The sequence below is a fragment of the Papilio polytes genome, unplaced genomic scaffold (assembly GCF_000836215.1).
Source record: "Papilio polytes unplaced genomic scaffold, Ppol_1.0 DF824191.1, whole genome shotgun sequence".
In the NCBI taxonomy this organism is placed as follows: domain Eukaryota; kingdom Metazoa; phylum Arthropoda; class Insecta; order Lepidoptera; family Papilionidae; genus Papilio; species Papilio polytes.
This window is the reverse complement of record NW_013525013.1, coordinates 416,953-431,373: the sequence shown is the minus strand read 5'-3', so window position 1 is coordinate 431,373 and position 14,421 is coordinate 416,953. Positions and strand designations below refer to the sequence as shown.

Here is a 14,421-nt window from a genome sequence, read left to right as displayed (position 1 = left end):
GGGCGCACACCTTTCACTAAACTATCGCACAACTGTTGTGCGATTGTCGATTGCTTCGCTGCCAATACAACTGTTTAGTTGCATAACTCATAATCGAGTAGTGTGCGCACCTCATTAAAAGTTTATGGAAATCAAAAAGCGCTTAAACAGTTGTTGCGATAGTTTTTTCAAAGGTGTGCGCGCCCTCAGAGTGTGGATAGTATATCATTATTTCGTGACTACACATGGGAAAATATCGTTATTTTTGTCAACAACAGAATTTTAAATATAAGTATGTCGAATACATTAGAAGAAAAGTTTCGGCCATGTTAAATTTAACAATAACCTGTTTAAGACAGGTTATTGTAACGTTTTCCACTGATCCAGCCTATTCTCACCATCTTATTTTAATGAGAGATTCTTATATTAATGTTTGTAATAAATCAAGATATAAATACTCTATACGTAACCGTAATTTGATCCACAGACAAAATTTAATCCAGCATTAGTGAGAAATGTAATCAGCGGTGTTAACTCAAAGAGATCCGTGTCGTGTATGAACGGCACTAATTAAAGCAGTGCCACACGACGCGGGAACCGAAGTTAATTAACTCGGAGATCCGTTAGTCGATCGGTAAGTACGATTGCTTTGACAAATTTACACAAAAGCAACATCTTTGTGTGTCCCCCACTTTTGTTACGATTGACGATGGATTTATTGGCTTGGTTTGGACGAATTTCTTACTAATATAGGTAAACGATTACAACTTTCATTTAATTTGAAAATATCGTGTTTACTACACAAATAAATAAGCTATTTTACAACACCAATAAATGGATTCTAAGTATTTCGATAGAATTATCTAGGAAATACTTGACGACTTTATACCGTTTTCCTTTTAATTGGTTATTTATGTGCTTAAAGTGAAGATATCCGCCTACATGACGCAGTTTATATGTGGACGTCGGTAAAACCCCGCACTAGAAAGTATAAGCCGTTTACCTGTAGTACTAGTTCAACTGTCTAGTTATCTAGCTGGTTGGTTGAGTTAAATACTGCAGTCCTCAAGTTAGGATACGTTCACATCGAAATCACTTCGTTTGCGGAGCAAGCTCGTCGCCGTGTGGACGCACCCTAAAGATGATGCTCTTATAATCTTACTAATATTGTAAATGCAAAAGTTTAAATGGATGTATGTTTGTTAGGGTTTGTAGCCTGCTAAACGAATCTCGATGAAATTTGGCATAGATTTAGAGGATAGTCTGGAAGAAAACATAGGCTATTTGCTTTTGTTTTATTTTAATTATACGCGGACGGACACGGGTGCAAAAACTAGTTGTTTAAATAATTTGAACGATCAATAATCTGCAATCTGTAAATGCAGATATCTATAGATAGCGGGCGCTTCGTTTTTGACGAATTCCGGTGGCTCCTTGGTCGTTTATCACCTTGCACAATAAAACATCTGTCGATATCTTGTTCTCAATGAGTCGTATGACTTGACGCGATAGCTTGCGTAAATGGCAGTGCATAAAGTTTTATTACATTATATCCAGTGACATTGTTGGCACATTTGTGAAGGCTGGAATGTTTACGATATGTACAGTTAAATGTGAAACAAGTTTAATTTGTCGCTCGTAACAATCAAACTTGTTTATCTGTTGGAACAATGGTATATCAAAAAACTTACGTAAATGCCGAATGTTTCACTTATGGAGAGAAACATCATCGACGAATAAAATCAGCAATAAGATTATGATAATAAAAAGACCTTACTAACATCTTTAGATCTCTGGTCTTCTGATCGTCTACTTAATGTTTTACTATTTTATACTATTAAATCTAAGAAGTAAAATATTTTTAGTTCTAAATTAACATCAATATGAATCAGAGAACAAGTAAGATAAAGTAATTTAGTACAATTATTGTAACACGCATGACGGACAAACATAACGACAAGCTTTCGCTCTCTGTCTGTACCACTTATCTCGAAAATTAATCGAAAATGCACGCATGTGAACAATGTTAACAAAATTTCGTTTTTTATATTTCCACCTAGAGCCCGCTACCCACGACCAGTTCTAACAGTTTTAACACTCGAGCCAGCTCAATCCGCTAAGGAAGAACCATAAATAAGAGACTGAACTGGACAGTTATAACTGAAGAGTAGACTTTAACTGTCAGTTGAACTGTAAAGATAATGTTTTGCCAACACAACTTTTAGCTGAACGTCTTTAGTGGACTTAATTGTTACTCTTCTCATTATTAACAGCGTATTTAAATAGAATATTATCTAATAAAGTTATAAAGGTCGAATCGAAAGTAAATTCCTTTTTAATAAATACTAAGAAACCTGATTTTATATGTAAAAATCGTGAAATAAACATATGTTTTAAGAATTTGAAATTCAAAGAAATTTTATTCGACATAACGTCATAATTTTACCTTAAGGACAAACTCTCGAAACCACACCTAACGAAAGTGTGTGCGTTAAATTTATATTTTATTGCGAAATTTGAAATCATAATGGCAATAAATATTTAAATAAGCCTCGTCCCAACGCGCTGAGGACGTTTTGTATGTCTGTGTCACAAACCACGCTATGTAGGAGATGAGCCGTTAAAGGTGTTTTATTTGTGCCTACCTACATATATAAACTTGTAATCCTGACCCTTTTTGAAATGTGTAGGTAGTTTTATAAACATAAAACACACCTTTTTGTATGTTTTTTTTGTTGCTAAATAAATTATGCTTCATTTGATGTACATTTTTCCTTTTCCGAAAATGTAAAATACAAAGAAATCGTCATCACTTTCTCCAATAATTTGTTTTAAAACACAAAGACATTTTAAAAGGATTCTTATCCTCAATCAAAGTATATCTTTGTTTACCTTTTATGTTGCAATTGTATTCGATTCTTTTATTTAAACAACTGAGAATTTATCATCAAGTTCTACAGCATACATTTATAACTCGTAAAGTAATTCTTTTACGGGTTATTAACAGATTTATGTCAAGGTTGATAACCACTGTCTATGCCAGGGGTGGCCAACCGGTTGATGCAATCGACAGGTCAAGTTTTGAGCTTTCAAGACGCAATTAGGTAAATCGCACAGGTCAGTGAACAATAATAATAGAATCTATCCAAGTTGACCACCCCTGATCTATGCTATTGTTATAAACACACATTCAAAAATAACTTTCATGTTAAAATAAACCTACCGCTGTGATTACAAAGTTCATTTTCAATTGTAAACATATTGTTTGTGTAAGATCCGTGTGTCGACTTCCGTATGTTTGCGTGTGATGCATCGCCTTCGATATCGTGTACGCTGAAGGGATATTTACGAAGCGAAGACACAAATAAATCTTGAAGATTTCGCATGAACAAACTTCTGTGGTATAAATATAAAATACATGAACTTTCGAATATTGTTTCTAGTAATATAATGTTTAACTGTTTTTAAATATAAATATGAACTAAAGGGAATGCAACTAGAAAACAAATAGAAATATTTTAAGTAAAGTTGCATGTAAGTAAATACATTGACGTCACATAATGAAGATTAAATAAAAAATGTATAAAATTCTAATACTATTTATGGACATACCAGTAATCCAGAGGCCATATCGAAGTAGGCAAACGGGACATCATTCTTAAAAACCTGCAGCAAGGCACTTAGAAGTTTTCCTCTTTAACGGACCTGTTGACCACGATCTAGGACTGGTTTTCTCGGACCCTATCAACGGTAGCTAGACGCAATAAACCTACCATCCATTTAATAGGTGACCTGTACCATTATTAATATGGTAAATATTTAATCAGTGTTTAACTGTTCAAGCTTTGGTACATAGTCTGTAAAAAACTAGATACGGCTTTTAGAAACAATATAGAACATACGTAAAACTCTACGTTCCTTCTTGATTTTTTTATTTTAAATCTGTTTTAAACAGAAATGATTAGTGTAAAATGTGTTTTGTTTTATCTGGTTTCAAAAATATGGTAAGTCGAAGGCACACCAACGATGTACAGGAAAACATTACATAAATAACTCGGTCCCGTGACCCGGACACAAGGGTTACGACAAACTGTAGGGCTGACAAAAACTTAATTAGGGAATTTTAATTTTAATTTTAAAAGACTTTAAATTTCTTTTAATCTTGTGTGTCTCTTTCTAATCTGGTTTTCAAACATTTTTAAATTTCTAATCTTGTTATCAATGTTTGTATCAGATTACTTTCATAGCATGTGTACTTCTCAAAAAATGTCTTTGATATACTAATAGTCCCGCAAAAATACTTTAAACCGTAACTTTATGACCACCCTAATACACAAAATTACTATTTTATATCAACCCATTTTTTTAATTCAAATATTAAAATGTTTACTGTGTGCCAACCCTAGTGATAACAGAGGTTCCAAACGTTCATACATGTTAGCTCATTTCGGGTCACACTTGCATTTTTTATGTTATTCTGTCACGAATCGGATAAAGTTCTTAATGTTTTGCTTGTATGGTCATTTTTTATTTGAGAAATTTCACAATGGATATTATACGACAAATTCGATTTTAAAAAATGCGCTTGAAAATCTTTATTATATTGATTAAATAGATTTAGATTTGTTAGAGTTTGTAGACTAAACAAACATCGATTCAATTTGGTACAGATGTAGAGCATAGTCTGGAAGAACACATAGGCTACTTGCTTTTGTTTTTTTAATTCCACTCTGTATTCATTTTTGTCACAACGTAGGTAGTTTTTGACAGATTTTTCATACGATAATTCATATAATTTGTTTAATAATATAGAAGCAATCTTCAATGTAGTATATAGGTTATGATTTCCATATTCGTAAACTTCTGATCGAATCCCAAATAAAATATAAGATTTCGAAAGTTGATATCCCAACCTGCAATTAAACTATTAATATTTTACTTGACAAGTTAATTTTTTTCTTAAAAAATAACCTTAATATTGTTCTAGCATATTATTACTTTACATTGCAATTGGTTAAATGCAGTTTAAGAGTACCTGAATGACCCTAAACCATAAAACAGACTTCTAATTTGTATAATTTGTCCTTTCTTTGACATAATCATGATTTTCTTTGAAATTGGTAATTAAAATCAGTTAAAAACTATAGCTTAGCTTGTTTCTCCTTTGTTTTTATGGACTGCTTTTTAAGGCATTTTGTTAGTGAAACAGGACAACGTGCTGTGGGCAACCATACATGACAATTTTCCACTAATTGAGGGTTCAGCGGCGCGTGCATTTTCAGTGTGGATGCTAGGGGTGTGCGGTTTGAAACTCAATTACGCTTAATATTCAACGAGGCCTTGTTGGCTTTAATGGAAATATTCGTAGCGCGAGTTTTGCTCACCGCAATTTAAAGTTATTTGACATTTTTAATACTATGATCCTTTATGAAATAACAATTAGTAATATATAACTTTAAACTGTGTTGGTTTTTATAAATATAATGTCCGTAAGATATGGGTTTCTTACCACGATAGGGTTATTTTAGCTCCCGATATTTCGGCACAGTTGCATGCGCCATGTTCACGGGCTGATGGTAAGAAAGCCGTATCTTACGAACATTATATAACAATTAGTAGTATCATCTTGCTATGACAGTTGCTTCTTAGGTCATCAACACACGATGAGAAACGTAAAAGAGATACCTGTAGTGTATGGCAACTATAACTTAGTTTGGCGCCAAATTGTAAGTACATTAGTTCGAATAAAATACACAAAAAACAATTACCATATAAAATACTTCACAAATGCCACAAACCAAATAGTTTTTTTTATAACTACAGCATGTGTTCTTGCATGTTAGTTCCTAGCTACAGGGAAGTGGGTTAAAAGAGTGCAGGAATCAATATCGCAAAGCGATCGCATGCGAACCACGACGACACCTGTATTCTGTACCCTACAGCTGTACAGTCGCACACATAAATGTTAGCACATTTATTAACCTTTATTACCGATTAAAATGTAATAAACCAATATCATTCAAACATACTCTAGTTACTCGATAAATGCAATAAATTAAAACCCCTCTATTCTCAATACTACTTATTTATCATCATGACAATGTTATCTATACAAGTAACAAATATTACTTCTTAAATTCTTCTCTTAATTTAGTAAACTTCTGTATCAAGTTACAAATAAAGCATTTAATACACGTCTCTTTAATATTACTAAAATACAGAGGTACATTTAAAGAAGTGAATTGGTTATCCTTTTTTATAGGATTATGTGCGCGACTGTACACGTGGTTCGGTTAATCGATTCCCGGTGGCTGTAACTTCAATGGGTATCTCCTTATGAGGCGAGCGTGTTTTTTTGTTAATTTTATAGCGGTAGCACTGCCGTAGAAAGTTATTGCTTATTTGTGTTGCCGCAACAATTTGAAGATGTCCGTTATTTGTATGCAACTGATTTTTTTGTTTCATTTCTTTCATTGAATGTATTGTCAACGTTTTGTTTCCTATATCTTACGATTGATGTGATTCGTATATCTTTAACGCTTCGAATACGATTCGCTTTTGACTGTGTTACAAGCATAACCATTTTTTTATGGGATAACAATTACACGTGTCCGATTTTTAGCTCTTAGTTTTCCATATTAAAAATTAAAAACTCTTTATGCTCGCTATTGCATAGAATAGCTTATTAGCATATAAATAATACGTACCGCAGCTGTTCAAACAGCTGACCTCTGCAGATAAGTGCAGCTAAATGTTACAGAAGGCAAAAAGCTCGTCCGCAAACAGATTTTGTGTTTAAAAACTGCATTTTAAGTTAATTAAATCTTTTTTTTAGGTAGTGTTATGATTTATGCAATGTTAGCATTACTTAATATACATACATAGGGTAAACTAACCATCATTAAATAATTATGTAAAGATTTTTTTTAGTTTAAGCTATAATAGTTAATTAGTGGATAAATACTGACAATTCGTGAAATACGAATAAATTACAATACAATTAATTTTAGCTATATAAGTCATTAAGTGGGTAATACAAACTAAACCGACAACTTTTCAAAACATCAACACTAACTTGAAGTCTCTCAAAAAACCTAATTTAAGAATATTGTCGTTAGAAGTTTTTTGTGATAGTACATCTGTTACAGTTACTAGGAGATCATTGACATGCTTTGACTTTTAATAGACAGGATCTGTCTACGTACTGTTAAAAAAGAAACAAACAATAAATCCTTTTAAATTCTTGTGTGCTCGTTATTTGTCAGTAAATCGAGTCTGTATGCTTTGTCGTATCCACCTAAAAGTGACAGAATTTATATAATACAACGGGTATTAGCCTAGTCCGTTCATATATAGTCAAAGTCGACATACCTCGCGACACAAAACTGGTAGAACTTGTTTGCAATTTACCGCAATTTTAATAGTAAATTGATATTGATTAGCGAAATTTATGTTAATTACGACCAATTAATTGTATTGAATGCTAGTACATGAGGCAATGTGTTAAATATATACAGCCTTATAAATAAACGCGGTATAAAGTTAAATTTAGGAATAAACTAAACAAATTTTAGTACAAATTTTGCTTACACTCATTTTATTCCTAAATTTAACTTTATACCGCGTTTATTAGTAATGCTGTTTGTTTTTAGGGTATCGCTGTAACCACTAATACTGAACGTTGAAATTTCTTTACAATCTAGCCTGGTTTTATTTATGCCTTCATAATAATTTAAAAACATATTGAAAGAACTTTAGTTGTAATACCTCTTCATTTAAAGGCTTCAAATGTAGGAATTTATGGGAGTATTTTATGCATTCAATTATTTTCTATTATTTGATAACTAGCGGTTGCTCGCGACTTCACCCGCGTGAAATTTAAAAATAAGAAAAAATATTGCCTATGTAACTCACAGATAAATTACCTTTCTAACGGTGAAAGAATTTTTCAATTCCGCCCTGTAGTTTTTGAGTTATTTAAATACATACAAAAATACAAATCTTTCCTCTTTATAATGTTAGTATGGATTTCACTAGGTAGTAGCGGAGCTGTTACGGTCTGTTATAATATAAAGAGAATATTTAATTAGTTTTATTTTTACGTTTTGATTATTTTAACAGCTACGTAAGCAAGTCTATGATAGCTCAGGCACTCAAAAAATCCGGGCCAATTGAACAGACCTCATTATGAAGTATTCGCAACTGGAATTATAAAACTAGAACAATTTTAATATTTACAGATAAGTAATTAATCAGTTTGTAAAATTCTTATTTGATTCATGTACGAAAACTATAGATACCTAATTCAAAGATACAAAAGGGAGACAAAAATCTACCAGAAGCCTTTTGTTGGGATTATTTATGTCAACATTACGTCAAACATGTAAGAAACACATAATACTAATAAAAGTTTGTTATTAAAACGGCTTAACGGATCTATATAAAATATAACACAAATATAATAACCAACATAATCTGAAAGACCAAATAAGCTACTTAATAAGTTTTTTTTTATATTCCGAGCGGACGAAGTCGTGAAATAAAGTTTGTAGGTAATATATGTCTATGAAGAAAAATACTTTAAACAAACAATAAATTGTGAAATAGGTTTTATAAAACTAAAGAAATCCATAGTAGCTTAGAATTGAAATTATCTTTATCGGTTCAAACCCGACGCTGCGAGGCGTCTTTAAAACTGGATTAGGTTGAGAACGTTAGCCTGACCTAAGATTATCGAGTCTTAAAAGTTCTCACCCGTTAGTTTTAATTACTTACAAGTCAATAATTGATTAAGATGGTTGTATTTGTAGATATGGCAAAAAGTAATACACGAATTAATTTCTCAATTTAAGGGCCTGTCCCACCATTAAATGATAGAGGCACAGCTAGCTTAAAATGACGTCACTGTCAGATAAAGTAACAAAATCCGATATCCATCATATATTTGACACATTGGATTATTATCAGAGAATTTACAATTCGGTAGGACAGGTCGTAAATCTTCCAGCACTGTGACAGAATCTTATTGAAACCTAAGTAATTTATTTTATCGTCAAAAAAGTACAAAAAATCCTTCTAACTTATTCCATAAGCAAAACTTCCAGGCATGTACACAAATCCGCCATAAACAACAAAATTAATATTTTTGTACAAGAATTAAATCGTTCCTAAATGATTAATAAATCATCGATAAACGGCGTTCGGAGAATAAACGATCAAGATTTATTCATACTAAAAGATAAAATAATCTGTTGCAGTTTGTCTTTCGCCCGATTCAGGTTTTATATTATCAGAAAATTAACATCACATCAATTCGCAGTAAACTAACATGTTTAAAAATATATTGTTGATTAAATTTTTAGTTATTTCAAGTGTTAAATTATTTTTGTCGTCAGAAATGTTTTTTTTTTCCCGCCTTTTTATACGAAGGAAAACTAAACAAACTTACCATGTGAAAAAAATCCCCTTCCAGTACGTTCCTTACTAGTACGATTATCAAATATTTGACTTGAATTGTTTTTAAATGAATCGTATCGAATTTTCCTCCCTGAATTGTTTCCCTCATTACAAACAAAACACACAATCAATAATATCACAACACATCTTAAAACATCCGGCTTCATAAACATTTTCGCTTCATTATTAAATTTCTTTACACTGTCCTCGCATAAAAATTTATTTCAAAGTTTTTAGAGTTTTTGACGTTAAGAAACAGATGATACTGTCATTATTTCGCGCGTAATTCGGGCAAAGATTATGTCGCGCTTGTCAAGTCTGCGAGTGGCGCGCGCGCAGTCTCCCCGCGACACTGACCATGATCAAGTTCAATGCAAGCATTTAACATCAGTGCTGCCAGATTCATACAACTTTCACCCGCGAGGGTAATTAAATAAGATTAACAGGATAAACCGAATATTATCATACAGCTTAGTTATATTAGAATTTAATAAATGAAGCACGGAAAAGGGATTAAACTCTCTCTTATTAATAGCTCTTATTCGATTGGAAAGCTTAGGTCGTCTTAGGTCAAGGAGATCGTGCAACTTCTAACATTCAATTCTATAAGTTAGTGCGGTCTAGCGATTCCTAACAAACTTGGGACACTTCCTAATTTTGTTTTATGGTATGGTTATATGAGTTGTCAAAAATAATGCCAAAAATGTGTACAATGTTTTAGATGGCACAAAAAAGCATTAAAATGCAATAATATTAATTGATCTGTGATTACCTCAATTTAATTATAAAGTCGTGAGAGTATATTTATTATTTAACATAATATGGGCATATGGCGAGATACCTGTAAAATTTACGGCCTAACTTAAAGAAGATTTTATACTCCGTAAATATACGCAAAAACTTGTTTCGAGTGTCAAGGATGATAATGGCATTCGTTTTTTACGGGTTAATCCGGCGCAAAGCGGATTTTTATGCCGATTGTAAACAAGTCATAACAGACATAAAGGCGATGAGCGAGATATAAAAAGTGCAAGTAAATTTATTTGACCTTTTAAGCGATATAATATAGTAACTTGCATTTTTACTTTATTGAAGTTGTAAACACAAACACGAAATGTAACATTTCTAACAGTAATTGGACCATTAAGTAACAAACGCAACTTTGAAGGGATTTTTTTAAGAATCAACAACGACATGGGAAACACTAGGAAAGTTCCATCTTCCTTAGCAGTTCAAGGATAATTTTCAGAATTACAATAAAGTCTGATTCCATTGTAAAAGAGTACGTATAGCTAGTTATGCTGTGACCTACATGACAAGCTGTCCCCCATATCCTGCTCATAACACGGAACTAACTAAAGCTAACGGTCATCTATGTAAATGAAATTAATCTTTATATTTATGAATTTGTTTAATGACATCTTTAATTTAGTTGTCTATGCAACGGTAAAAAATGTCAAAAAACTTATTTTACAACTTATAAATTATTTTACCGTTTTTCGGCAAGGTTATTGCGTTCATTTTTTTCTAATAAAACAGCCATATAAAGTTTCATAAATGATTTATTGCTTCTCTATACGATGTAAACATTTCGTTGATACATCTGTAAACAGTTATATATTGTTATATTTACGTACAGTCGATACATATACACATAATACTTACAGATAAAACAAAATCTACATAAAAAAATAATACCATTACAAATACAGAGGAAAAAATATCATCAAACTTCAACAGACAAATATAAATCCAAAATAAGTAATCAAAATTACCTTGTATAATATAATTTCAATACTGATTATTGTCAATTTTAAAATACATTCACAATCAACGTCAACTATTAAATTATGTTAAATGTATGGAGCAAATAAAATGTTGGCTAACTTAATTATAAAATCAGATCATAGACAAGCTAGCTGGCTACCGCGGACCTAGGGCTAAAGTTCAACTGTTGTGCCGACCTGCGTTCATGGTAACTATTATACTTTCGGTGCGTGCTTTTAAAATACAACAATGCGTTCATCTTTCAAGCAACAACAATTTCATCGATTTAAAAACAAACATACTAAAAAAAAGAAACAATACTGGCAACACAGAACAGTGGACTGTCAAACGCAACAGCGCCCTCTACAACATCTAACAACGGAACTTCAAAATGATGCGTAAAGCTAAAATAATAATCTGCAAAGCGCATAGCGTAAAACGTAACAAACTCATATCAAATCTCTGTACAATAAAAAAACTTAACTAACTGTGCTGAAAATTATAAAAAAATCAATATTATAAAGCCTCATCACATGTTAATTTCAATGAGATCGCAACAAAACTGCATTTTAGGATCACTATTCGATAAACAACTTAGTCTAACACGTGCCGATACGGATATCTTTAACTTTTGTCTTACAATTGTAAAAAAAAAACAACAAAACTAGACACCAAGTTATCTGTCGCGGTCACTCGGGTCAGTTTGTCGATTACTCTAAAATCCTGTGATGGGAATTTTTAATTAAAAATTGCTCACCTAACCAACGAAACTCACGTTACGCCCCCTTATGGATGTACATTTGTGTATTAATTCTTTACAAGTATAAATAGAAATTAAATAAAAATACAAAAACACTGCTCATTGTAAACTGACTGGTATGGACATGATGAAAGAAAAGACAGAGCTGAAAAAGAACTACCCTCAAAAATAAATCATCTAATTTCGCTAATAATTCAATTATCAATGAAAAGACTAATTGTATATTGCGTTTACTAACCATTTGAAATTATTACATAAGGTCGTGAAGTTTACACTAGCAACTGTAAAACAAATTTAAATCTACCCTCAATATGAATTATCAATGAAGGTAGTTTAAATTACATAAATTGTAAAAGCATGTAAAGCACCTATTTATATTGCAAGTGACATATGTAAAATACAAATAATTCAATATAAAGAATGAAGATAGACTAGAGACAGATTTTGCCTAGATACGACAAAATCAGCCTTTACAATACTTGAGTAGAATATATTTTGGACAGAAGAATATCAATAAAGAAATAATAAAATAAAAGTATTAATCACAACCAGACAGACCACAAATAGTTAAGATAATTTACAAGATACAAATAGCATCGCAAAAGCGAAAAATTGCCCATAAAATTAAAGATAGAGATGAAAACCTAAAGTGAGGGTAGTTGTAGAAACATTGGTGCATATTTTGTGAGACCTAAAGCACATAGTACAAACTAGCACCAACAACAAATTAATTTACTAGTCAAGTAAATTTTTCTATGAATTCAAGTACCTTTATATTGCTAATTCGAACCTTATAATATGACATTAAGGTCGAAGTTTCATTAAAAGATGCAACTCTCCATAGCTTTATCGACTAAATTCTCGCCCTAAGACAAATGGAATATAAACTACTGTTAAAATACGATTGTAAAGTCGCTATATAAAATTCTACATACCAATACATTCGTATATAAATATCTATAAACACAACAAAGTTTTTCTATTGATCCCTACGGAACTACTTCCTAACTTACTCTCCATACAATTTACTTGCTACTATTGCTTACCTTGATATTTGCAGTCACACATGCCGTCTCTTTCTTATCTACGTGTGAGAAAGAGATGGCAATAAAGTGCTACAGCTAAGGCGAAGTTCAAACCAAATCTCCGCAAACTATTTTCGATTCAAACTTTTGAAACATGGAGTGATTTTTGGTGTGAACATTGCCTAATCTACTTACCTGAACAAATGTTTATTATAATGCACAAAATAGAAACTTTGCTGTTTAAAAACTGTTAATTTAAAAGATTTCAAATGTCATACAGATTATAAAATGTTATACAATCAGAAGCATATTAACCCTATACAGGATGTTTACTGTTGGACCGAACGGCCCAACGGGAATATCCTTTTTTTATTTACTTAATATGCTATCGATTGCGTAAAGCGAAAACAGTAAAAAAATATTTTTCAATATTGAGTACTGAGCGTAAATAATTATTTGATAAAAAATGTTTATTTTATACTATAACTGTAAAAATGGTAGAAATATAAAAGTACATTGACCAATATATTATTAAATTCAACACAACTGTTATAAAAATCTAATTTTTAAGATCAAAAACTACAAAATATTGCTGTACAAAAAAGCAAACGAGTGAAAATTTTATTCGATATGTAAAATAATATTTCAAATTTCGTGTTAAGTCAACCATTATACAGGATGATGGTAAAGTTGCGTAATTTTATGTATAAGAATTTACATAAATATCAAAAGCTTTTAGTTGTTAGCACCTAAACCTTGCTAGGACACGTTTTAGACCAATTGTGAACACCTTCGTTATATTTTCATGACTCCACACAACCTGGATAATTATATAATTTAAATAAAAACTATAAGCACCAAGTGAAATAGAAATTAGCATAGAAATGGAGCCATGTCAAAGTTTTCATTAAAAATGTCCATCATTGGAACACAGTATAAATTAAAAAGAAGTTCGGAATATCATGAAATTTACCTGTAAAAATGACAGTGAATTTCAGAAATCCAGTTATTTAGCACTGTGTCAAAAAAAACCTTGATTCCGTCACATCAAGTAAAAGTTTCAATTATTTCGACATGGCTCCCAGCACTGAATTTACCTTAAGTAGTAAAAGTAATGTCCATAATAAATAATCAATCTCATGTTCAAAAGAACACCTAAATTTTTTAACCGTAAAAAAGTAAATTTTACTTGACAACTGGAACACTTTTTATATAACTTTATAATATTAGCTTTTTAGCATAAATCATCACATGATTTTCACAAAGTAATAGATAAAATAAAATGCCTAAGGACCAAGGTCTTAAAGGCTTTAAAGTCTGTTTCCATAATTCAGGCATTCAATTGTCATGAGATATAAAATAAATAAATTCACTAGAAGAGATATCAGTAAGACTTCCAGAGGCCGCGTATGGCCCTCAGCTTGGGCGACTTCC

At 31.6% G+C, this 14,421-nt stretch overlaps 2 protein-coding genes across 2 annotated transcripts in view; both read right to left on the bottom strand.

Moving 5' to 3' along the window:
• LOC106110690 overlaps positions 1–9,787 on the bottom strand; it is a 21,872-nt gene extending 12,085 nt beyond the window's left edge. The window contains exon 1 of the mRNA XM_013292589.1: positions 9,428–9,787. Within this exon, the coding sequence (XP_013148043.1) occupies positions 9,428–9,608 (181 nt within the window). The 5' untranslated portion in view covers positions 9,609–9,787. The remainder of the gene's footprint in view (positions 1–9,427) is intronic.
• Positions 9,788–13,729: 3,942 nt separating this feature from the next.
• LOC106110689 (disks large homolog 5) overlaps positions 13,730–14,421 on the bottom strand; it is a 16,473-nt gene continuing 15,781 nt past the window's right edge. Inside the window, exon 16 of the mRNA XM_013292588.1 lies at positions 13,730–13,807. Coding sequence (XP_013148042.1) covers positions 13,730–13,807 — 78 coding nt within the window. The remainder of the gene's footprint in view (positions 13,808–14,421) is intronic.